Consider the following 25,492-nt stretch of genomic DNA (forward strand, 5'->3'; position numbering starts at 1 on the left):
AATGAGTGGACGTTTGGGATTTATCTCTAAAGGAATAAGAATAGTATGAGTTAAGACACAGGAGCAGCAGAGTTTGACTAAATGAGAAGGAATGTTTTTTGTTTCCTCTGCTCTGATTGCTGCCAGGAATCTGTGGAGTGATGTGTCAGAAGGTCTTAGTGGGCTGAATAATATGTTGTTGGGTCATATCAAACATGGGATTTTGTCACAGTCTGACAGTCTGTCTATTACAATAAACAGCACTGTGGTGGCTTCAAGTTCCCACATTAATCCAGCAACCATATTTATGTTTGATGAAGGGAGAAAAAAAAAAAGACTTAGGCATCAAATCTATCCACTATCCACAGGTTGCTAGTATTTTCTGGTAACCATGGTGCCCAATCAGTTGTGGCCTTGGACTCATGGAGTGATGATCAAGCAGATGGCAGGTCCTCCGGTGCCACCACCCGCCGCCTTGGGGTCACACGGAGCAGGATATGTGTGCGCGTCTCCCTGGATTAACTTTGCTGTAAGGAGATTTAGATCCCTGCAGCAGACTGGGGCACGATACAACGCTCCGCTGTAAGATCACCTTCCGTTCAACCAAATATACACTGAGATTTCAGGTCAGCTACACCCAGTTAACACTGAAGGAGTCCATCCCCACAGCCCTCCAATAAATTCTAGTGTAAATGTGACAATTTTTAACTTGTAACTTGTAAAAATGTAAAACCATTTAAAGATGTTTATGAGTGTTTGGGAATTAATTGCATTTTATACAGACATATTCAACTTTTGCTATTTTGCCAACAAACATAAATAGAGTGAACAAAATAGGATTATTTGTAAAAAAAACAAACAAAAACAAAACAACCCAATCAAACTGAATTTCAAAAGTTGAACATTATAACTTCCAGTATTGCTGAACTATCAGATTACTTTGATCTAAGTGATGCTAATAAACTGGCAACTGTGAACAGTCATAGTTCAAAGTCTAAAAAACCACTTACATGAGCCACTAAACAGGAATTGCATGTCTTTCGTTCTAGCGTTTCCTGGTAATAATTCAGTGTGTAACAGCATAAAAATGATTCACACCCAATAAGAGAAATAAGCTGAGAAAGCATTGCTATGAAAACAGACCACCGTATATTGTATCGTGAGCAGAAAACACAAGCTCTCATGCAAAAACACAAACCTGCATCAGCTGCTGTTTGAGCTTCTGGATCTCTGAGATGTTAAGTTCGCTGAGCAGGTCATCAACAAGGCTGGGAACAGGACGGAAAAGCTCTTCTTTCTTAGGCATGGGGATCCGGTTGTCGTCAGTGATGGCATTGGCCAGTTTGATGAAGCCATTCTCATATCCGTGGAGAGCCTCGTCGTTGTTAGGTTCAGTTGCAGCATCGTCGCTGAACTTGAGACCATCCAGAGAAATGCTGAGAGGACTGAAGAAACAATGTGGAAACTGTATGTTATTAAGAGCTTCTCTTGTGAAGTGTATGAGAGCCTGGTTTCTGTTCCATTTACCTGTTGTACAGAGTGTCACCAATGTTCATGTAGTGGGAAAGCTCTTTCCGCAGGGACGCCTTCAGCTCACGCTCCGTCTTGATGGTCTCCAGAGCCTCACTCAGTTGACGTTCAGCAATCTCCTTTAGACGGATGGCATCCTCTAGCTGGCTGTTAAGGAACTGAGTGTCCTCCTCTAGGCGACGGATCTCATGCTTCAAACCCTCAAACTCCACCTGGGAGGACAGGAAACCACTATCACGAGTTTCAGAATCACAGAATGCATATTAGCAGCTCCAATTAAAATGAGCCATTAAGCTGTAAAATTGCTCAAGATAATGTTAGGTAAGAACACATCCATCTGATTCTCCTTTTAATTTAGATTTTAAAGGGAATTTGATTTGGGAATCCTTTTCATTCCCTAAACAGCAGTAATATCTGTATAATTCATGCCATGTCTAATGAATATATAACACTATCCAAGGGGTTAAGAAGAGGATCAAGAGCTCAGGCATAAACAGCATCATCAAGTGGAAATATCCATGCTGTAAATATAGCTGCGCTTTATGTAAAAAGAGGATTTTTTTTTAGCTTTCATGGCATTTGAATAAACCCAGGAAGTGTTTTGTACCATGATAGACTCTCTGATATAGCTGCTGAGTCTTTCAAATGCTCCCACAGCAAGACATTATGGGAAAACAAGAAGAAGCTGAGGATGATTTTAATATCACACTTAAATCTGAATGTTAAAGCGCAAAGTTTTTGAGCTTGTATGTAAGAGGGCTACTAAAATCCAGCATACAGTTAATGTATGTTGACAAAGTAGGTGGTATGCCTGAAGCCACCAGTGTAATTAAGGCTAATCTTTTAAAGCATCTGCAATATAATGGAAAAATATTTTTAGTTCATTTAAATATGCCAAAGAGTGAGCTTCATGATAGCAGTGAAGGCACATTTAGTTTATTTTTGCTCTCATACCCATCCCTTTTCATTTTGCTAATATAATTCCACCTGTAACACAATTTAAATGATTCAGGCTTGTGACATGAACAGCTGCAGTGTTGCTCTCTTCTCACCTGACTTTGCTTGAGCATGGAGACCTGCTTCTGCAGTGAGATGTTCTCTTCCTCCAGTTCGGTGTAATCCTGCAGCAGACGAGACTCCCTGAACTTGTACTCCTTGATGTCATCGCGCAGCTGATTCCTCTGGAGCTCCACCATCTGGCTGCTCTGTAAAGCCAGAGGAGATAGGCAGAGAGAGAAGAAGAAGAGCTGTCAATGACCACTATTTCAATCTTCTTGGGCCAAGTGTGAGAGATGCCAAGTGACTGGATATTGTTGCTTTAGTTTAACCTTTTGTGTCACGTGGGCTCTTTAACACTTTAAGAGCGCCCATCTGGTCAAACTAAGTGTGTGTGTGTGTGTGTGTGTGTGTGCGCGCGCGCGTCTCTTTGTCTTCGAGAGGGAGGTGCCAGGTGTCTATCTGGGCAGCGGGCCACAAGTGTGCTTGCCTGCCAGTTCTGATGGCACCAAAGAGACTGAAGCCTACTTATCTCTCCTGGTGACAGCCTTTCAGTGGATAGAAAGCTCTGTAGTGGTCTAATTTTCTAAAGAGGAGTCTCATTAGGGTTGATTCCCTGTACGGAACTACAGAAGGACCATTTCCAGAACAAGAAATGGCAATGGTTATCTACATTTCATTGCAAAATTGTCTGATATACTGATATATGCTAAGTTGTGTCCCAGTAAAGCAAAATGCTGGTACAAAAGAAAAAAGAATAAACATGCAAAGAGTCATTATGTCAATAGTGTGATTGCTTAGCAATTATTGCATGATAGCATGATGTTTTCCAAATGCAGTTTGAGCCCTCTTTCTGTGTAGAAAAGGCACCATTAATTATATAAAGGGTTAGAGAGGTAAACGGCATGTCCTTCCCCCACGCCAACAAACTAAAAGCCATAAGGATCCGGTCAGCCCTGCTGAGCCACCCATGTCCTTACTAGCTTGTCTAATGCTTTTTTATTATTGCTGCTGATTCATTCCAAAGCACAAGTAACCTGGACTTAGGTGAGAAACATCACAGTTCTCAGGTGAAGTAAGTGGACACTCGCTAACAGCTGTTGGGCGCTGTGCCTTTTCAACTAAGTGAGCATGTATGCAAGTACTGGGTGGCAAAGGTTCAATCCACACACACCTGAACAGGAGAAGAATCTGCGTATATTTACATTTGTTTCTCAGAAAGACAAGAATAGCAGCCTCTACGTTTTGGATTTGCATGTGTGTTTGCGTGCTGGTATATATGTAATGCGTGTCCTTCCCTTGGCAGCGATAACCTAACAACAGAGGGACAATTAGCCTCCCAATCCCTAGCCAGGTGGCCCCTTCCTCTCATGCAGTCGTCATGTGTCCAAATCACAATCCTTGCTCTCAGATCCTTTCAGGATAAAAGGAGTCACTCCTGGGAGGTTTTCTATTTGCAGAATTTCTCATATCGGCATCATGTCAAAACTGAATTCACATCAGTGAGATTTGTAATGGAAGCAGAGTGAGGTAATAACACCTTTTAGTCCAATATGCACAGAAACCTTCAGAGAGAAATGACCTACAGGAGTCACACATCACTCATAACTGAGTACAATATCTTTATTACATAATGAAACTGTTTTAAAAGTAAACAATAATTCATCCTTCTAAAAAAAAAAAAAAAAACCTATCTCAATATTATGTCTCAGGAGACTATTTCTTGTGACTCTTTTTGGAAATAGAATTTACTTGCTTACTAAAAAAAAAATAACAAAGAAGTTACTAAATCCCCAATGATGACGAGTACACACACCCTGTCCTCTGTCTCTGTAATAATTAATCACTTTTTGCAGACCTGGGCTAAAGCTGACGTTCGAAGGTGCATTAAAATTCAACAGGGTTTTGGGCATGTCTAATGAGTGTGGGTGTTTGCTGTGCAAAAGCCCTGATGTCGGTGCATTGCTAAATAATGCATGAGCTCTGTCCTACCACTAAGCTTCTGCAGAGTGGTTCTGACTTCTGAACGAGAGCTAAATTAAAGCAAAAATAAAAAGAGCTTTGGAGAAATTCAAAATAATATTAGATTAAAAGATTCGAGTGTTTCATTAAGGCTCAGACGAGCTGTGTCAGCTGGCTTTCAGGTCACTTTCTTGTCAGGGTTATGTGCCTCAGCTGGAGGGTCAGTGCTGTTTGGTCCAAATGAATACAAGCTGCCGCTGAACCTGATTAAGATCCCACTCCATTCTGATTTAAATGCATGGCAGGGTCTTAACCTTTCACCTTGCTTCTACATCCTCTGCTACACTGAGCCCCCCAAAGACTGAGAACAGGGCAACAGCCTGGCTGTGTGACAGAAAATGTAAGTAAAGGCTGTGGTGGCCACATGTGTTCCTGCTACAAAGAACAAATAACATTTAACTGGGAGAGAGAAATGAGGCTCCCCGGGGGATGTTTTTGATAATTCACAATAATGTGGGTGTGTGTGGCTGTGAGGTGCGACATTGTGAAGGCAATTTGTGGTGCCGCCAAAGGAGAGCGGTGACAAGGCGCCGCGATCACAGGCTTAAGTGTGGTTTGTAACTGTTGTCACTACAGGTGACGTCTGGACAGCTGCCTTAAACAACAGCCGCGTACGCCCCCCCAAACACACACACACACAGAGACAAATGTGCCACTTTATGCAAAGTGGGTGGCAGCAAAAACACCAGGTTGTTCAGCCACGCTGCATCATTATAGCAAAGGCACGATATATTAGATATTTAAAACAGAGATGGGGTAGTGTGTGCATGTGCACAGACTACACACAGCAGAGTTGTGAACATTCAAGGTCATACAGTCAGGAGCGAGAGAGAGAGACACAGAGACGTAGAGCATCTTCCAGCTAGACAGTCTAAACTCTCTCCATTTCAAATCTCGAGCTTTCTTGTCACCAGTAAACTGCTTTTGACAGCATAGAAAGGCTGAGCCCACTTAAATCTCCCAGAGCTCGGAGCAATTTCCAAATGTGTTTTAGCCACTCTAACCTCTATTTATATGAGAAATGGTTCCATCAGCCAGTAAGCCACAGACGCAAAGTTTCCAGATTAACACAAGTGTAGATTAGGAATGTTTTAATGCTTTGTTAAAGGCCCTGCTGTGTTCTTAATAACACCAGAGAATCCAGCTTGCATTTCTGAAAAACAAAATCCATTTTTACTAGTCTCTTACCCGGGGTTTGCTTCCCTGAAAGCGTTGCCTAGACTCCCAGATGTCACAGAGCTGTATTATTTATATTACAGCACAAGCAGGCCTACTATGAATATATTTTTATCCTCTTTCTGCTCCTTCTCTTAACACACTCACTCCACTGACCTCAATTTCACTCTATATCCTCACTTTGCACATATTCATTTTTTCCCCCACAAACATACACAAAGTGCAGAGAAGCTCCCAGATGACCTGAAGCAAAGTGCACATCAGCTTAATATTTTATTTTTTTTACCCCCTTTCTCAGCTTCTTTTTCTGACACCACTGATCTGCATTTTGCACTAAAACTGCTGCTTTCATTTTCCAACCCTCACCTCTGCTCTTGCATCCCAGAATGCTGTAAGAGGCAGTGTGATAAACTTTAGCCCTATCATATCTTTCTATCAGATAAAACCAAGATCGGACAAGTTCAGTGATTATAAAAAGAAAATAATAAAAACTTTAAATGCCCTGCAGTCTCTAAAGTAACTCAAGGTCACGTCAGCTCATGTTTAGTCTAACTAAACTTGCAGCCAAAGCCATCTCTTAAGAAGAGACGAAGAATAAATCACAGATGAACTCAACCCCCCCAGTATAACTTCAAACACAGCAAAGGAAAAATAAAGCCTAAGGGCATCCTACTGCTGTCGACACCAAGAATGTGGGTGAAAGTAAAACTGCTTTTATCCTCCTTCCTGCTGCAACCAATTGTCATTCTCTTCATCTTACCCAGACTCCACTAGGGAGCAAAAACACAGCCAAGGTCACACTTTTCACTCAGACTGTGAAAAGCTAAAATGTGAATGGAACCTGGTGAATGAGTGGCTGGTGGTACTTAGCACAATGCGACACTGTGGAAAAGCCCACAGGGTGTACAGTGAATTAGTGTTTTTGAGGTCATTTGGATGAGAGTGCAGAAGAGTGAACAAATGTGTTTACACCCATTAGTTTAAGTGAACGTGTAGGCCAATGGGTTTGTTGTTGATTTATTAACATCCATTAATCTACCATGAAAACCCTGATTGGTGCTTGGAATTAAACCTTAAACGAAGAATGCATGTTCAAAGCTTTATGCCATAACTTGACAAAAAGATTCAGGCAAATTTATCTGCCATTTTTTGTCGTAATCTTACTTACCAACAAAATGTGAAAGTACCCAGATGCATCAGATGCTCCCTCAGAAAGCCTGAGTCTAGAAGAGAAGCAGCTAGCTAAAGTGATAATGTTGTTTCTCTAATTAACCCACATAATATCTGGAGGGTTTGACTAGGATGTAGATCACTTGTGACAGCAGTAGTAACCATGGCTTGTGTAAAAAGATCAAGGTCAATCTGGCTTGTATCTGTCTTTGGTGTCTTCACAGCTCTTCTACTACTGATTATTTTCTGAGAACTCATTTTTTAAACCTTTTCCTAGCATATAGCCTCCCTGTCTTGTCAGTACAGCAGGACAAGAGTCGATCTGTCTTGGCATTAATGTAAGAAGAAAAAATAGGGCAGTCAACACCAACACCGCAGAGCCCTCTTTGAGTCCTATTCCATTAACCTCATGTCAGATGATAATGGCGAACAAAGAGCATCCCCTCTTGGATCGCTATACCACTCAACTCTGATCTTACAATAATCAACGTAAAACTGCAGCACAGCTGTAACATCCTGCATCAAAGGCTCCGTTCTACTATTGCACCACTGAAAAGCATGCGTTTTATTTTCTATTTGTTTTAGCAGAGATCTTCAACCGGCTGTTCAATCTCATCTCATCAGTGCAGACACCTCCCTTTTCTTAATTCCCCACTACTCGGTCAGGTGTTTAATCCAGATAGTTAAACAGCACTTAAATTAAGGGGTGGGAGGTAGGCCGATGCTTGATGTCATTTACTGTGCCAATGAAGTGGAAAAACCAGTCATGTTTAACGTTTGAATGGCTTCCACATTATGGTAACAGATAAAACAGCACAACACCCAACTTATGAGTGAGAGAGAGATGGTTCAAGCATGTGAAATATCAAAGGACAACAATAGACCTGAAGTGAAAGCACAAGCAAGTGTGTCAACACAACATCCTGACTCATGCAAAAGAAACTGTGTACTATAAGCAATCACTGAAAGCACAATTATGCTGTGCTGGAAACACTCTACAAGACAAAAGAGCGAATAGAGTGAATTACACTGGTAACATTTTCACCCTTTTTTCTTCATCTTTGCTTGATAATTTCCTGAAAGGCATGCAACGGAGGTTCCCATTCTGTGAGGCATCGTCGGAGGCACATTCCTCTCATGACACGAGATTGAATTTAATGAAGTCATGCCTATTAGAGTGCGCCTCCCCACAATGGTACTGGCTCTTTGTGTGGATATAATCCTGTAGACTGCAGTGTAGCACTGAAATGTGTCTTATCAGTGCTTTGGGCTAACATTTGAGTCTTTGGCACGGAAGAGTGCCTGGTAGGCTTAAATGTGTGGCATGTAAACGGGCTGAAAACCAGCAACTAAAATGGCTATAAATGAACTGTTCTACAGAGAGGCAAAATCCATTTATAATGAGTGATGCTTCCACATTCATGTACTGTGATGCTTTTCTTATAGTTGAAATTGTGATTCTCATGCATTTTGTAATTCTTTAAGTCATCTTAATTCCACTCCAAATAAAACAGCTCTTCAGAGGAACCTTGTAGAATTGCAGGACTAAAAAAATAAAAGAAAATACATAAACTTCACTTTAAAACAAACACAAAGGCCTACAACCCAACTGTCAGCTGCATTCCATGAAAAAAAGAAAGAAAAATTGAGTCATTCAGTCACACTCCTTTCTCAATTTGATTAGCCATGCAGTCTGGGAAAAGCAGGACAGTCCTCAATTTTCCTTGGATTTAGTCCCATTAAGCGTCTCTCGTTCTCTAACGGATTTTAGGCCCCCTTGTCTTTCTCTCATACCATTCTTATCATCTCCAAGGGCTCTCCTCCTCCTCTCCCAGCCTACGCTTTGGGGCTAATTTGAAATCCAAGAGACAAAGGCCTCTTTCAGTCATGTCAGTCCACTCACAATGCCAGCCTCAGTGCCCAGGCTGCCTCTATTTGCCTGCCAGACACACTCCTAGCACCCACCAACGTACAGTTGGAAGGGCATCATTATCTCCCATACATGGTGTGATTTACACTCTAGACCCTTTTATCCAACCAATTAGAACTGTCCGGGGCCCATTGCTATGCAACAGAGTGTTTATAAAGGGAATGGCACCTGCAGAAAGGCCAAGGAGACCACCAGTGCAACACCAGTTACAGCTGTACATGCGACATGCAGCAAAGGCTGTATTTGCTTTTCTCTCAAAGATTCAACTAAAGATTTAAGAGGCATGTTATCAGTAATTATGTTTAAGCTGGAAACTGATGAATGAATGGAAGCTGGTGCAAGGTTTTATAAAGGGGAACTCCTCCTCTGTTACAAAAACATTTCTAGTGGGGCACATCTGTCTTCAATAACGTTCGAATTATACCAGTGTAGATGCAGAGCTGAGCAGCAGCTGACCTAATTATAGTGGAATTTAGAGCTTTCTGGAACTTAAGTCGTTGTGCGGGACATGCCATTTTTAAGTCTTTCACTAATCTGAGGAAGAAACACTGCTGACATCTGTGTCAAGCAGATGTCTACCAAAGTCTTGGGACTCAGGAGGGGAGTCCTTCACCCTCCCAATTACCAACTTGACCTGCAAAACAGCAGACTCAGCTAAATCTGCTGTGCACAAACACAACAAGATTAGGTGCCATTAGCTATCAGAACAGACAGAAACAAAACCAGACACCCTTAATATCACACTGCAGAATATAGGCCTATTGTTGAGTGTTGAACAGCGCTGGAGTGGAGATATATGTATGGAACGGGTATAGCAACACTAATCTTTCATACATCTATCGATCCACCTCCTGAATCCTATCCCAAGGTGTCATTTGGGTGAGTGGGATAGAACCAGCGATAGAGCTAACACTGATCTTTTAACTTTCAAAATGAAAAGTATTTTTGGAACCAATGCACTCCGAATAAATTAGAGTGTGCAGAAAGTGCTCTCTGACATGTGAAGCACCCAACCTAGAGCTGTGAGTGCAAATAAATTCCCCTTTCAAATCAGCATGCAATTAGCATTAGCATTACTCCGCTTCTTTCTTTGACACGAAGCCAAACTCTTCAAACAACTTGTGACTTAAGATTCCCTCTTTAGTATTCCTGCCTTGATTTGCCCGTCAAGGGAGCGAGGAGCTCGAATGGTGAAAGCTTCCCCCTGCCTTCCTGCCAGCCTCTGTTACTGTTTTTTTACTTTTATGTCTCCCGTCTTTGTGTCAAAAGTCCTTCCCTAAAGCGCAGCATGATTTAAATATATAGTCCACTCTTGTAATTTTAACCTCCTCACCAACTGAGTCACACAACATTGGACATACATGACCATTGGCAAATAACATGAGCTACATACACTATGTGCTGTGCAATTGTCTCTTCTAATGAGGGCAAATTAGCAGTGAGTATATGTAAATTGAAACAGTAAAAGTGGGAGACATTGTCCAAATTGGGACACATACAAAGGTTTCCATAATTATATGTATGATAAAGTACAGGAATGTCCAAAGGGTGTGCTCAGTTTTGAGAAACAACTTCCTTGTGCTTCTGGTTATCAGAAAAGGGCTTGTCTAAGGTGGGGTTTTTATAACGAGTGATGTTTCTAATGAGTTAAAGCAGCAGTCCAAATAACTATGCTGTGTTACAAAATCCTTTTGTAACACAGCATATTTCCCATGGTCTCAGTATTTTCCTGTAAAAAAACAACTCCACCCTGGACTGCATTAGGTGCAAAGGACAACACATTAGGCTTAAAGGCAAGGTGTTTCTAGTCATTAGAGAACGTTTAATCTTGTCTTGGCATGTCAAAAAGCAGACTCTGCAATTACACCCTGCATAACAGAGGATTGGACAGCAATGTCAATCAAATAAAGGTACTGTAGGTGTACATCACAAGTCTCAACAACCAACTGAAACTAATGCAAAAATGAAAAGCACAATGATTACTCTGGAGAAAAATAATACCAGGATAGGGATAAATAAGAATATCTGTTTGTTTTCTGCAGCTTTTGCAGAAAGATAAAATGCATCAGGTGATAAATGATCAACAGACACCCTCAATGTTCTAAATAGCTGTTCTAAAAAGCAGGTTAGAACAATACTGTTTCTGCAAGTTACTGCAATACTGAAGTGACGATTAGGGACATCTGATCAAACAACAAATCAATTTCAAAATTATTTAGAAAATAGAAACAGAACAGTGGTGGGATTTTGGTTCTCCCTTTACCTCTCTCAAATCTTGACTGATGGCATTAAGGCGTTCGTTCTCAGACTGGGTGTTGGTGAGGATGTTGCGTGTCTGCCGGAGCTCGTTCTGCAGTTCCAGGACTCTCTGCTCATAGTAGGCTTCCTTACAGGCCGACTCCTGGATCAGAGACTCTTCTCGGCTCTCTCCATCTGCCGCCACCTTCCTGTGGTTGGAGTAGGCTTGTCCAAAGGCCTGGAGATACAGTGAAAGAGGAGAGAGTTGCTGGTTTAAACTATAGTGTCATGGGGTTGTTAAGAATATTTAGAGATTTGTGTATGAAGCATCACTTGCCATTTTCATTTTCATCTATCAGGTTTGTGACTGACATAAGTTTATTTGTGATTCAACCTCTCCAGAGCGACAATGATCTCTTCTACTGTGGTTTAGCTGAGGCTCAAAAACCTCCCCAAAAATACTGCAGTTGCTCTGTAGAGATAATCAGTCAGGCTCCATCTGGGCTGCGTGATCCTGTCTTCCCCCCATTTCCTCCCCCTCTCTCCTCTGTTAGCTGCAGGATATTGGCCTGCATGTACTCTGCAGTGACTCCACAGATGGAAAAACCAAACAGGAAAAGTAGAGCAAATGCACTAGTGTCTGGGTGATCACGAGATCCTGTATTCTAATGCTCTTAATACCTTAGGAGATCATAACAGAGTAAAGAAAGGTCAACAGATATTATTTGATTTTGCAGACTGCATGAAAGGGATGAACTTATGAAGATTAAACAACTATGGAGAACTTACGAGCTAAAGCCTCTACATTCTATCAGAGGCAGTCTGCTTAAAGGTTGTGAATAGCAGTTTGTGCAATATGAAACAGACTGCTTCATTAATATAAGTGCTATATTGTCCCTAATTTGCTATAACCTCCAAGGCAGAAGCCACAAACACATAGTGACACGGCGACCTTTACTGCAGCTGAATCTAGGTTAGGCTACACTTTCACTTCTCAAAATAATCACCTCATGATTACAGATTTCATTTTCAATCCTGTACCCGCTGGTGATCGGATGGGCATTCTGATTCTCATCTTGCCTCACAGCTCGAGTGTAGGCGGTAATCTGAAATCACCTGAGGCACTGAATCTGACCTTGTTTGCAGCTGCAGCGCACTCTCTCCTCTCTCTGACTGCCTATACTGCACGTGACTAGCTGCTGCAGGATTTTCTCTGTGTGACTGTGTATCGTATTAATCCTAGTAATTCCTTTAGATAGAGGCAAATCAGGAAATTTGTATTAGTCAAACTGACCTACTTCCAGGATTTAAGAGGTATATGTGACTGAAAAACTAGTTTAATGGGTTACAGTGGAGCATGACATCATTGCTTTAGCAGTTTAGCTAGCATAGCTTTTACATTTCAGGAAAGATGATGACTGAAGCACAACTTGGCAAGAAATAATTGACAGTGTTTCATTTAGAAGCATCTCTGTTACTGGCTAACAAATGTAAATATCCTAATTTTCCCTACATTTCACTACAATCCCACCGATATTGTAGGAGTCGCCGCAATTCCTGTGAACTGTGCAGGGACAGATTACGGTCGCCATAGTGTAAGCTCATTGGTCCTTCAGCAAGATGAGTTAGTAGGGAAAAAACATAACCCACACATTGACTGACTATTTGCATTTAGCCTAGAAGTGCTCTGAACAGAAAATGCACTGTGAGAACAAGAAAAATACTACTCTGACTGAACCACATATAACCAGTGTTCATAGTTGTTCGCCTTTTATTTGCAGCTCTAGATAAAAGTATCACTTAAATACGTGTCTGCATAACTCCCCCATCTGCCACCTTTCTCCAAATCAAATCATCAATCAGCAGGAGGCTGTATTTTATTAGAAAGTTATTAGAAAAGACAGGATTAACCCAATCAGTAATCAGGAGAATCCCATCATTATAATCTTGATGCATAGGTTTTATTGAATAAGACTCCAATCAATCTAATCTACGAGGCCTGCCCTTCAAACACGCAGAGCCCCTAGTCAAAAACCCAGTGACCCAAGGCCTTTAATCGCCGCTCCCCAAGCGTGGGTTTAGGCTACTTTAAAGGAGGGCAAATTGGGGCTGCACGTGACCAAGCCTATTATCTCACAGTGAGCTGCCCACCCAGTTTATAATTCATCTTTAGCTTGCCATATGTTGCAGTTTTATTAACACTGGACATGCGAATGTGGATTATTAATCTCTTAAAAGCTAATCAAAGACAGGTCTTTATTAGTGAGCTGTGTGGACTGGATTTCCTCACAGATGACTACAGCTAAAGGAAGAGCTAATAATTCAAAAGATTTATCCCACCACAAAACCCAGATGACAGCATACATTATGGGCTGGTCATAGCCTAGGCTGGCTTTTAGAGATCTTAGTACATCATAGTGCATGATCACTGTTGATGATAAAGCTTCATGTGATTGAGGAACTGACAAAATTAGTCCAGTCACATCTGATTTTTGGTTTTTCCCCCCTCAGATGACAGTGTTGTCTGATTACTTCCTCTTACATTTCTCTCACCCTAACAGGATCTAACAACCCAAGTCATAAGATTAATGAAGACAGATGCGTGGGCACATGAAGAAGGCAGACTACTGAAGAAGGAAGCAAGCTGCCATGTTTCTAGTCTTAGACAAAGCTTATATCAAATTACTGGTTTCTCTGAGATGTTTGCATTTATGGGTTAAACTAAAACAGTCATCTGCAAACTTATCTTTCTCCAAAACAAATGTTGCTATGGCAGATTGTCCTCTGATAAAAAAGTCTTAGGTTTAACAAAGGCTGTTTAAACATGTTTGAACATGGCGAGATCACTGCCTTGTCCTCCAATCTGACCAAGGATGCAGCCTTTAGTGACAATGATTAGAAGCTGAGACAAATCAAGACTCAAAGATCAAATCACACCTCTCTGCTTTTTGATCTCTGCTCAGGATTCGCTAAACACTTGCTTCTGAACATGACAGCTACTTAGTAATCTTCAGCGCCTTATGTGGTAAAGGAAGAATATAGGTTACATAGTTCATTCTGGTTTTCTCAGCCAGAATCCCGCTGCATGGGCTTCTCTAATCCAGTGAGTCAAGAGCACAAGGGAGATGGGCTTTGGGTCTCCATCAGGTAACAAACAGATCGATACAGCCGGTCTCAGAGGCCCTGTGGAGCAGAAGTACACATCTAAAATTCTATTTTCAGTTCCCTTCCCACTGGCGAAGAAAACAGTTTCTGTGGCATCAAGTAAGAACAACGTGATCTACAAAGATACAGTTACTGGAGACCCTCTGGAAAGGAGATTAAGAACAATAGGCTCCAAAGCACAGGGATGGATTTGCAAGGGCAGGAAGTCTTTTTGAAGACTTAGTAACAAAACCCAATTAGAAAACCAAGAACGGATTTGGGTTTGACACTTGTATCTCTGGTCCAGCTCAAAACATCTCATTGTTAAGGTTTTACTTTAGCCTTCTGGGGTCTTGCATTCTGGGAAAGCAAAGCCCACTGCAGGAAGAAAGGCAGACAAAATAGAGATGGGATAAAACTAAGAAGACTCAAACAGCTCATTTTATTTTCCAGCCACAATGAAACACCTTCCATTGTGCAATTGCATTTAACCGAATGAGAAATCCAACTCAACCTTTGCTCTAACTGAAGTTTCAGAAAACATTTAACAATAGTATTTTCTAGCCGTTGATGAACAATCTCAAAATCTTGCTAAATTGTGCCCGATTAGGCACAACAAAGCAGCTCCAGACAATGAGACTTCTTGTTTCTTTAGCTGTATTTTGGGGCTTTGAGGGCCAGTGGAAAACATTAAACAATATCACACTGTGTCATCTGGATCAGTTTAGTTACTCATTCTGTGCTGGAGTTGACCCTAGATACCAAAGCAGTGTTTCAGCAACACTGAAGGCTAGTCACTGTTAGCATTGTCATTGCAAGCGAATGCAGAGGAAGAGAGGAGAGGCAGGAGAAGAAAAAAAAAAATACACCAAATGGATTCTCTGGCCTCGTGAATCACAGCTCACGTGGAGTTGCAGTTTATAACGACAAACAGGCATGCTCCCCCCCCACCTTCCTGTCCGTCTCTCCATCTCCATTCACAGGCCACTGCACAGCGAGAGACTCGAAAAAGATAGATAGCTTCAAGGTGTGTGGAGATTCTATATTTAGCTGTCGGCTCTCAGCCGTTCATGCGATGGAGCATTGTGTTAAAGTCAAGAGACCCACTGGCGAAACAAAGTGTCTCTGCAACACGTACTGTTTGCGTGACCTAGCAGGCCGATACACTACTCTACATTTCACCTATTTGTGTGGGACATAATAGCTCTGTGTTATTTCTGCAACCGCATGTACAGTAAGGTACTGAAAGCAATGCAAATCATGTCAGGCAGTAGTGCATGCTTTTGTTTTTTTGTAAGCATTCACTAAATTTACAGAGTACATTTTTGCTAATCAGTGAACATTACACCAAAACCAGTGACAGCTGCTATAATGAATGACAGAGTAGCTAATTATTTACTTCAGACTTTACTCTTCAGTGGGAGTCGGAGGGAAATGAAAAGACAAATTCACTTTCATCTTTTGACAAAAATCCACGGAGGTTATGATTAACTCTGCACTACTTTCTTGCAGTGGGAAGAGTTAATCTCCTTCCTGCTATCCTGACAGTTCTTCCCCCCCAAATCAGCTCTCTCTCTGTAAATTTGAACGTTGAAAAAACCAATTTTCTACAACCAAATAAGCAATAATGTAACAGGGGGTCTTGAATATGTAGTTGGCATTTTCATGTTGAACAGTTATATGTATGCAAAGCATTAAAAGTGCCAAGCAGAAGGAGCAGGAGGAGGGGAAAAAAAAACAGTGAGAGAAACGCAAACGAGGGAGGCAGAGATATTTGCTGTTGCCTGGCACAGAGCCACATTGATTTGCTGCATAGCACAGAGCTGTTGGGCTATTATTCACACACAGGTCTGGACAATTTCACAGCCTCAACACACATACGCACGCATCTCATTTCCAATTTTGCCAGTGCTCCTTGCAGCCAGCCATAACGCACCACCTGATACTCAAGCCATGTTGAAGCATGTTCTCCCAACTGAGATAGAGGTTGAACAGGCGAACGCTCCAGGCCTTATAGGAAATCTACCGAAACGGCAGACGGCTCATGTTTTCAAAGGACAGAGGCAATGCACTGTATGCTAATGGGAAAGGAAAATTCCAGAGAGATCATCAGACAGCAGAGGTCAAAGAAACACACCTGCATGTGACTTGATGAAATGCAAATTGTCATGAAAAGTGAAATGATTTCGCCTCAAGAAGAGAAGCAGCATGTTCTACCGTCATGGGACTAGAAGGGCGTGCACCTCTTAAAAGCAACCACAAAGCTGTGCCAGATTGTGGATCTATTGTGTTGCAGGGTAGGAGAGAGAGGGGGAAAAAAGAGAACGCCAAAGGGGATGGAGCAACTGGGAGTAGGTAGACACATGCAATTAAAGCACAAACACACAGGCCTCTGTGTAAGAGAAATGTACTAATCAGACTCATGAGGCCCTTTACACAGCTGACTGATCAAGTCATCCTCATTGATAAAGAAATATCAGAATAGCATAACTGGGCAGCAGGGGCTTAGTTATACTAAGTAGCTACAGAAATTCTACCAGCTTATTTTATGTTATAATGACTAATTGCTTGTTAGAGCTTTCATCATATCCGGCTGGGGAAAACTACATTTCATGTTTTATTCTGCCTTCACATTGGCTACCAATCCGAAGGAAGAATTAGAGATTCTGTGTGAAGTCAGTCTTCATCTTCAAACACGTTAATTTATATTCCTCAAACGTCTACGAAGACTGGACTTCCCATAAAATACCTTCTTTATGAAGTGAAACACCTGCAAAAAAAGAGCAAAACCAGGTTTGCGTTGCCATTACGCTGTCTGTGTTAGCCTGAAGGCTCAACACTATAGGTGTTACTGCCTGGTTCCTGTGTTATTAGAGAGTAAAAATAGTCATTATGCCCTCGGCAGCAAGCTAAAGAACCTCCATCAAAGTGCAGCTTACTTTAGCTCTCAGTCAGTATACTAAAAAAAAGAGTACACATAATACAAACAGGTACTAACTGATGAGAAATGAGAATTTTCATGGCGGTCATTTAGAGAAATGGAGTTGGATCTTTCCTGAAATGTCTAACGTGTAGGTCACTAGTTTTGTTTTGTACTCCACAATGAAAAATTTTCTGCTCCGTCTTGTGTGATACGATGTGTTAAGTGCAAGATTTAAACTCTGCTTTTGTCTTTACCATTTATTCTTAGCAGTCAATTAAAAACAAGAAGGCATTGTATGTTGGCTCTATTGTCTACCAACTAAATCTACTGCAGACTGGAAGATAAAGAAAAAGCCTCAAGGGAGAGCAGAGACTCAATAGGCTCTTATAGATACACTGCACCACCATATTAGCGCCTGAGCTGGATTCTGGATTTTTGTTTTTTTATCCCTGTTCATATCACTGCAATGCCCTATACGAGCACCAGCTCTCAGCATTCACAGCACTGATCATTTGCAATGCAAAGCCAACATTATCTGTGCCTGCTGGTTCCCTTTACTCCCCGATACTCATTCTTGATGAGATCTCCCTCGTCCACGTGCCCACACCCCAGAGGGGAGAGCTGTTGTTATGGTTACTATGCCAATTACAGTGACAGAGTGAGAGGCAGGTCAGTAAAGGCAACGCGAGGGGTGCCACTGACACAGATGGCTGTTTTAGAGCTCAGCCCGGCACAGCTTGCTCTCCTCCCTCTTTCTCTGGCAACAGTCGACACGCATGCCTCTCCAGTTTTGTCTGCGCAAAGAACATCCTGGTCTGATGTTGATTCGAATCAACCCTACAGATGTGTGCTAAATTTGCGATAATGATATTTCTGACAGTACTAAAAAAAAAAAAAAAAAAAAAAAAAAAAAAAAAAAAAAAAAAAAGCTTTATGGATGCTAGTTTCTTACAGGCAGCAGCATTTGTGAGCATAAATAAATGAAGCGCATTTATATCCTTCTCTTCCAGTAAGGTACTGTCACAGATGACAAATGACTCAATTCCAAGTCTTCATCAACAGTAAGCAATGAACACTCAATCAGTCCGAGTCTTCTTTTGGGGGCTCTGAGACATTGGTCCCTGTGGAACCTCACATATGATTTCCAAAAATGAACAGCCTCTTGATACCAATGTTCAGGGACAAGGGGAGCAGCTGGGGCTGCAGCTGAGGCCACGCACACAAACACAGATATACGCATGAATTTGTGAACTCAGACACCCGAATCTGAGCATGCTGTCTGCAAGGATCCAAGGTCAGGCTTAGAGAAACAAGGGGGAGGGTGAAGAAAATGTTGAATCTACTCGTTTGTGCATTTGCTGTCGAAAAAGCTTTACCATTACCAATAACCATTTATTAAAGTAATGCTATATGAAACCCTAATGCATTTACTTGCATCATCCTAGGCTACATTAGTGCTGAGACATGTCTAATCAATCAGGTTGAAGTATTGACATAATGGGGGAAGGACTGCAGAAACTTGATTTGCCCTTTTCCACATATTCTCATTCTAAGACGCCTCTAACATTGTCCTTTGCATACAATGATTAATCATTCCTAATCAACTCTGTCACCACCACTCTATTCATGAAAAAGGATAAAATTATCTCCTTCTCTCTTCAATGTGTTGTCCTATCTCACCTTCTCATATCTCTCCACTGGCCATCCCAAACCCAGAGGACTGTCTCTTGGGGGATTCTGGCCCTGCTCCTGGCCAGACAGAAACTAATGACCTCCCTTCCCCAGTTGCAGTAATTAAATCCTTTAAATGATTGTGAGTGCACGGATTCTCTCTACCAGTGAGGCCAAACCTTGAGTGAGAGCGTAAAGTCTTCTTTTTGAGGTCATATCAGTTTGAAAAGAATAAAGTGCGTCTCAGTATGCTAACACTGAGCATATAAAAGATCATATCTGTGAGCAAATGAAGACTAGATTACATACAATGCCTTGTTTTTTTACAGTGACAAGAATGCCTTCTTTTATTTTTCCCCCATACACAGCAAACCTTAGTTCTTCAACACTTAAACCTCTCTGACAAAGAGAATTCAAATAAAACTGAAAACCAGATAAGACAAAGCCCCTGAACGTTGAACAAATGCTGGAAAAAAAGAGCCTACAATTCTATCATAAGATACTGCAATAAACCATGTTTTATACAAAAATAACAGCCAATTAGTCCCAGCGCTTTTAACTCATTAAGCTAGCTGATAGAGAAACTCCTATTCCAACTAAAAGAGTGAACTGTTCCCTCAGGAAGCCCGTGCATTTCCCTCTCATGTCTTCAATCCCCATTTCTCAAGACTGCAGGACTGCTGAGAGACTGGCACATATCCAATTAAAAACCCTCCTCTCTTTCATCTCTCCAAACCCAAGCTCTAATGTTGTCATTATCGTACAGCCAGCCCCCTGCCCCACTACACAGCTCCGTCTTCTTATTTCCCCTCCCTTCTTCTATCCACTCCCTCCCCTGGCCAACTACGCCTGAGGGTTTCAAAGTGTGGGCACCAGGAGACTTGGGTATGGCACACTGGAACAGGAGGACCAGACCCACTAGCCTATTTACTACTGGGGGAATGAAGGAAGGGAGGAAGTTGACGGAAGTGATTATGGCGTGTGGGGAGAATGCAGACATGCTGCTGTTTCCTGGTGCTAAAGTTAAAAGGACGCCCAGGGTGAAGGGACGACCCTTTGAAATTGGGTTTGCTAATGTTTGAATAGATGGCCTAATAAAAAGCAAAGATGCTTTTCACAATCTGCCCTCTGGTTTACTTAATTTAAGTGAGATAGGAAGCACTACGCTGCCAGTCAGGGAATAACTGAGATGAGCAGACAATGCAGAATTTCTGAGGAACCAGAGAGGCGTGACAGTACCCATGCAAACAAAGATCTCTATCTGTCTAGATCTCATCCCTGATCTCGTCTTCGGCTGCTTCAAAATAGTGTGTCCTGGGACAATCTGCAGACAAGGAGCTGTAAACAAACTCCTCTTAAGCGGGAGGATATGGGTGGGGCATACCCTACAGATGTGTATGCAAGAAGGTGAATATCTTGGAGTGAGATTGGGGTATAAAGCCCCCCCGTCTACTTGTAGCTATTCCAAGTTTGCTCCTGCTCTTCATTCAGGTTACTAAGCAAGAAGTGTGCACAACCACCTTTATGTCAACATCTTTTTTGTTAAGGAGTCCTTAAAAGGACATCAGCGATTTCAAATCTCATCTTGTTTGCTGTATTTGAATGAGGTTATAATTGCTGCTGTAAATGTGAAAATTTGGCCTTGGCCCGATAAAAGTTAAATGCTTCCAGTACGAGTGGAATTGTAAATTACTGTTAAAAAACACCGCTTTTGATCTACAGAAGCAAATAAAGATCGCCAACTCAAAAGGCTATTAAATTTCAATTCCTCTCTATGTTGCTGTGGTAATACCCTGATCCTGCTGAGAGGAAATGCTCCATAATGAGCGCTGATGTTAACACACCAGTACAGGCATATTTCTCTTGATAAAGAAGACAAAAAGCAAATAAAACAATTCTTTAACATTTTAATTTTTTTTCTTGTCAGACAGGTGTGGCAGAAGTGACCTGAATTGTCCACTTCCTCTCATACACTAAGAGGTATCCGCTCTGATGGACAGCCATATTTCATATGCTTCCTATCCACTATAAAAAGACTCCTCGCAAGTAAACAGGATGTGGAGCTGGGGGGGCACGGGGGTGAGTTATGACTTCATTTCAATAGAAGGAAGAAGAGATTGGATAAAGGAAAGCTTCGCTTGTGCCTTATGATTTACAGCAAACCTGCACCCAAGATTTATTATCAAAACACAAAGCCATAAACAAGCTTTGGAAAGCGTTAACGTGTTTCATATGAGGGTGCCAATCGTGTCGACTGGAACCTTTAACAGAGTAGATAAGATTTGAGGGCAATCTGATCCACGAGTCAGTCTATGGGCCCGTTTATAGGAATGACACAGGCAAGGTTTGTAATATAAAATCAAATCTTTGCACTACCCACATTCTGATTCATCTGTTTATATAAAACAGCATAACCTCGGTATAAATAAATATGACATTAGTCATACCTTTAAAAGCATGTTCAACAATTGATAGCTCTAAAGCTAACTAATATATCTTTCAGAAGGACTCTGTCTTGAATTTTAACAGTTTAAACAGCAAGGTTTTACTGACAGGAAACGTTATCCTTAAAACCATATTTATGAAAACCAAACAAACGAGTGCAGTAACTGCTAACTGGGGTGGTTTTCTTTTATTTAGCTGCTGAAAATGTAAATGCGATCCGAGAGACACAATGAAGCTATAGAGCACAGACAAGAAGGCATGTAGGAGTGAAGGAATAAGCATCTATTGTGTTTCTTGTGCACATACACACAGACATCTAGCTTAGTCACGTGTATGCACACAGTGCTCTTTGTTGACAATTGGAATTGTTTAAAGTCAGTATGTAGTTCAGGAGACGGAAAACTGGAGACCTTTTGCCTGAGTGAACTATGTTGTATTGTCAGATGCATACAGTCACAATGACCTCATCTTCTGCATTTAGCCTGGGCTCCTGCCTGATCTGGCCCTAGTCTCCAGTAATTGGATTACACTGGCAGAATCATGACTGTGCCGGGTTGCCATACAGCTTCTCTATATGCACTTCTGACTTGTTTGAATGCACAGAAGAGCTCTCCAAAAATCCACATTTGAAAATATATACTTTTAGTTTCATCATAAGCATGATTATGATTATGATGAATTGCATATTAAGGTTTAAGTATGGCAAATATAGAGAAATGTTAACTTTACTGTTTTAAACTATTCTCAGGTTAAACTATTTATTCTATTTTAGATTACTTTATAACTTCAACATGTTTACTGTAGCCAAAAAAACAGAAAGTCAAAGTGAGGAACTTCAGCCGTGTAAACAGTCAAGAAACTGCTAACACATACGCATGTTTTCTACATCAGCCCTTGCCTGATCAGGGCTTTTGAAATCCTCAATTTGCTGCATTTAAGCACACAGCACAAACAGACCTTTCTCTAAACGTCCAGGCCAAAAACATTCTAAACAGTTTACTCACTGAGGCCGAGAACAGCCATCCACTGCTGCTGTAAATGTGGCCTGTGTGCGAACTGTGGACGGCAGCTGATTGTATTTTGTTCAGAAGAGTTAGGGCCAAAAGCTTTTAAAATCATTCGTGATTAGAGGATCATTTTATCTAAAACTAGGGGAAATTATTCTTTTATTATATTGGCGATATAATATGGCTATCTTCCTGCAAAGCAGAAAGTAACATTAGTATACATTAGTGGGCCTTTCTTGTCTTGAAACATAAAAGATATAGTGGAAATTCCTTTGTAAATTTATTGTGTAGGTGGTGGTTACAATACTTTGCACTCCTTTAGAAAAACTGAGACTCAGGGAACAGATTGCCAGGCTCGACGGCACCCAGAGCACAGACTGCTCAGCTTGGCAGCCATTAGAGTAGGCTTATGGACCAGACGCAGCTGATGAACTACACAAAGGAGAACAGGGCAGCTCCCCAAGAAGACCTGACAGCCTCTGCGAAGCATTAACCCAAAAAGCACCTACCTGTGCCCGACAGTGGAAGCTGCTGAGTTTTGTTGGTCCTGGCAGACTCCCAGACTGCCGTAAGCCCTGCGCATAGCGGCTGGGATTCATCCTCTTATGCCCAGAGGGAAGGGGATTTGGGACTTTATTTAGTGCCATTTAGAAAAGATTACCCCTTAACTGCAGTCTTGCCATTGGGCAAAAGAAATTATGGCTAAAAGGGCAGATCAGAAACCCCCAAACAGTACTGAAAGGCCACATATTAGGTCCAAAATAACACAGATTGAAAGCCCATTGAAAATATTCAAGCTTAGAGAGTGAGAAACAAAAGGAATGGTTGGAGGAAATGTGTGAAGAGAAAAAAAGAAAGATTCTAAAAGTGAGAGACAAGCAGCTGGTGATGAAACATAGCCTGCATTGGCACTACAAATGAGAGCGACTTTATTTACGACTCTTCATACAAGGCACCAGATGGATCTGTGTCCACCTCGTATTTTCTACTGACGTCCAATCCGTATCCAACCCATTTAACAACACGGGGCTTAGAGTCACACCACATAGCTTTGTCTAGGAACATTGGTATATATTCTTTAGTGGTTTTGCCATTTCAAAAGGGACAAAACTGACCGATCCTTTCAAATGTAACTACAATGGGACGCCTCTCTCTATCGCTCCTTTGTCATACGCTGTGTCCTGCTGCCATTTAACCGTCTCTCTTCATCTGTGAAACTCAAGACCAGTTAACCCCAGTGAGCTGAAACACACAAAAGGGCAAACAGCCGAGCACAGAGAACCCGGGTTCGACCGACCTTGACAAAATTCAGTTTTCTGATTGTGTGGTTGAATTCCAATGCTGCTGGTATACTAGGAGGATAGGAACAGGGCGTCTGTGCAATTGAATGACGAAATGAGATCAAACTGATCTGTTCACCCTCACAATCAGCTGTTTTCCCCCTTTTTTTGTACAATAACTTTAGTGTATTTAGTGACTCCATGAAAAATTTGACCTTCATACTATTAAAATTTTTCCATGCAAGGGGCCTCGGAGCATATGAGGGTGGGTTCAGTATTTTTGAGCCCTAAATTTCTACAAATAATTCAGGGCTGAAAAACACATTAAAACTGCAAGCAGATCAGTTTTACACCTGAAAATGTATATACATTTATAAAGTGCAAAAAAGCCAGAAGGGCATACAAAACCTCTCTAGTTCTCCACACATTCACAAACTGTACAAAGGAAGCTGTACATTACTCAGACTGGAGGTGTGACATATGATGTAATCTGTGAGTAGCTTAAAATAAGTATATGAACAACAGTAGAGTCAGTCATCTTGTGCTTTCAGTTGGTATACTATCATTAACTACTTCACCTTGTGACTGAACCTGTGCAATAAGTGATAACTTGGTCAAAGTCCACACTCATATCTTTATTAGTAGCCAGGCTGCTTGTTAGATACAAATCAGTTGTTGACTGGTTTAGATACAACATACTGTGTCCCCCCCCAAAAAAAATTAGAAGAAAAGTAGCATAACCAAAAAGAAATGTATGAAAAAGATAAAGTCTGAGCAATATGATAGTCAAGGTCTCCCAGAGGCAGCACAGGGCATTGGGCCAACTGACTCACATTCATTATAATGCACCAGAAGATGAATCACTGCATCAGGCAGGATCATTTTGTAGCTGGAGTGCAGTGAGAAAACAGGAAAGCAGATGAGCTAAGAGTCCCAGGTGTACACATGATATACTCGCCAATAAACATAGAAATGATGCAGAAAACATCAGGAAGATTGTATTAATAAAATTAACCAATGCATGCCGGCTTCTAGTCCTTGTCCTGTGTACTATTCTAGCTAGCTCCAAGCTTATCTCTCAGCAGTCATCCACAAACGTACGCAAAAAGCAGAACCTGCTGAGGAATCGGCACGGCTGTTCAAATTAAGGCAAAGAGCTGGGCAGTTACTAAGCAACAGCAGTGCACGGGATTCCTCCATCTTCCTGCCTCAAGAGGAATGTGTGTGTGTGTGTGTGTGTGTGTGTGTGTGTGTGTGTGTGTGTGTGTGTGTGTGTGTGTGTGTGTGTGTGTGTGTGTTGTTGAGGGGTTCAGGACTGGCTGTGTGACACGGGAAATTTGCCTACACTCATGATGATTTCTCACTGCATTTTTTTGTCCTTGAGAAGGCAACGCAGTGTTATGAAGGCATTTCAGTTGCTAAGAATAAATCTCAATTGTTTTCTTTTGTATTCAGGTTGTGCTTGCCAACAAGCAAAAGGAGGTTTGGGGTAACTGAACAGAATCCTGTGTTAAGCAACCGTCTAAATATGCCAGACAATCCGAGTCGGAGAAAAGAGACTAACAATCCAAACATTGCCGCCTTTAGTGCAAATAGCAGCTGTGCACCAAAGAGAACGTGGCATTTATACCTGACCAAAGATGTGTGCTTTGGTCCCGGTTGTTGGAAAACCACACTGGTCCGTCTGACCTAAAAGAAAGTTCTATCAACGAGAGCGACAAAAGCAACTGAATCATATGATATTTTTCCTACAAGACAATATCCTGAATTATAACGTTGTCCTTAAAGTGGAGACTGACATAAGCTTTTCATTTTACCCCATATCTTGTGCTTGTTACCCACTACCTAGTGTAGAATGGGCTTGTATTTCTCCTGTGATAGCATCTCTTCTGCCCTTCATATCCAGACACTAGGTTGGGAGTTGGGTATCATCTTTCAAAGGTTAACATCTGATCAGCGATCTGCAACCAGCATAACTCGA

The 25,492-nt window shown here is 41.5% G+C and overlaps 1 protein-coding gene across 5 annotated transcripts in view; it reads right to left on the reverse strand.

Moving 5' to 3' along the window:
- Window positions 1-25,492, reverse strand: part of LOC147306009 (protein bicaudal D homolog 2-like) — a 40,614-nt gene that overhangs the window by 12,992 nt on the left and 2,130 nt on the right. For all 5 annotated transcript variants that reach the window (XR_015126546.1, XM_086276197.1, XM_086276196.1 and 2 more), the window contains exons 2-5: window positions 11,067-11,279; window positions 2,562-2,714; window positions 1,507-1,721; window positions 1,178-1,424 (exon numbers count right to left, since the gene is read on the reverse strand). Coding sequence is in view for 4 of the 5 variants with exons in the window: in XM_086276197.1 (XP_086132323.1) it covers window positions 1,178-1,424; window positions 1,507-1,721; window positions 2,562-2,714; window positions 11,067-11,279 (828 nt within the window). In the remaining variant the exon portion in view is untranslated. The remainder of the gene's footprint in view (window positions 1-1,177; window positions 1,425-1,506; window positions 1,722-2,561; window positions 2,715-11,066; window positions 11,280-25,492) is intronic.

The sequence above is a fragment of the Aulonocara sp. 'chitande type north' Nkhata Bay genome, linkage group LG20, assembly GCF_057382095.1.
Source record: "Aulonocara sp. 'chitande type north' Nkhata Bay isolate Kocher_YH1m ecotype deep benthic linkage group LG20, A_spYH_male_GT1.1, whole genome shotgun sequence".
Classification (NCBI taxonomy): Eukaryota; Metazoa; Chordata; class Actinopteri; order Cichliformes; family Cichlidae; genus Aulonocara; species Aulonocara sp. 'chitande type north' Nkhata Bay.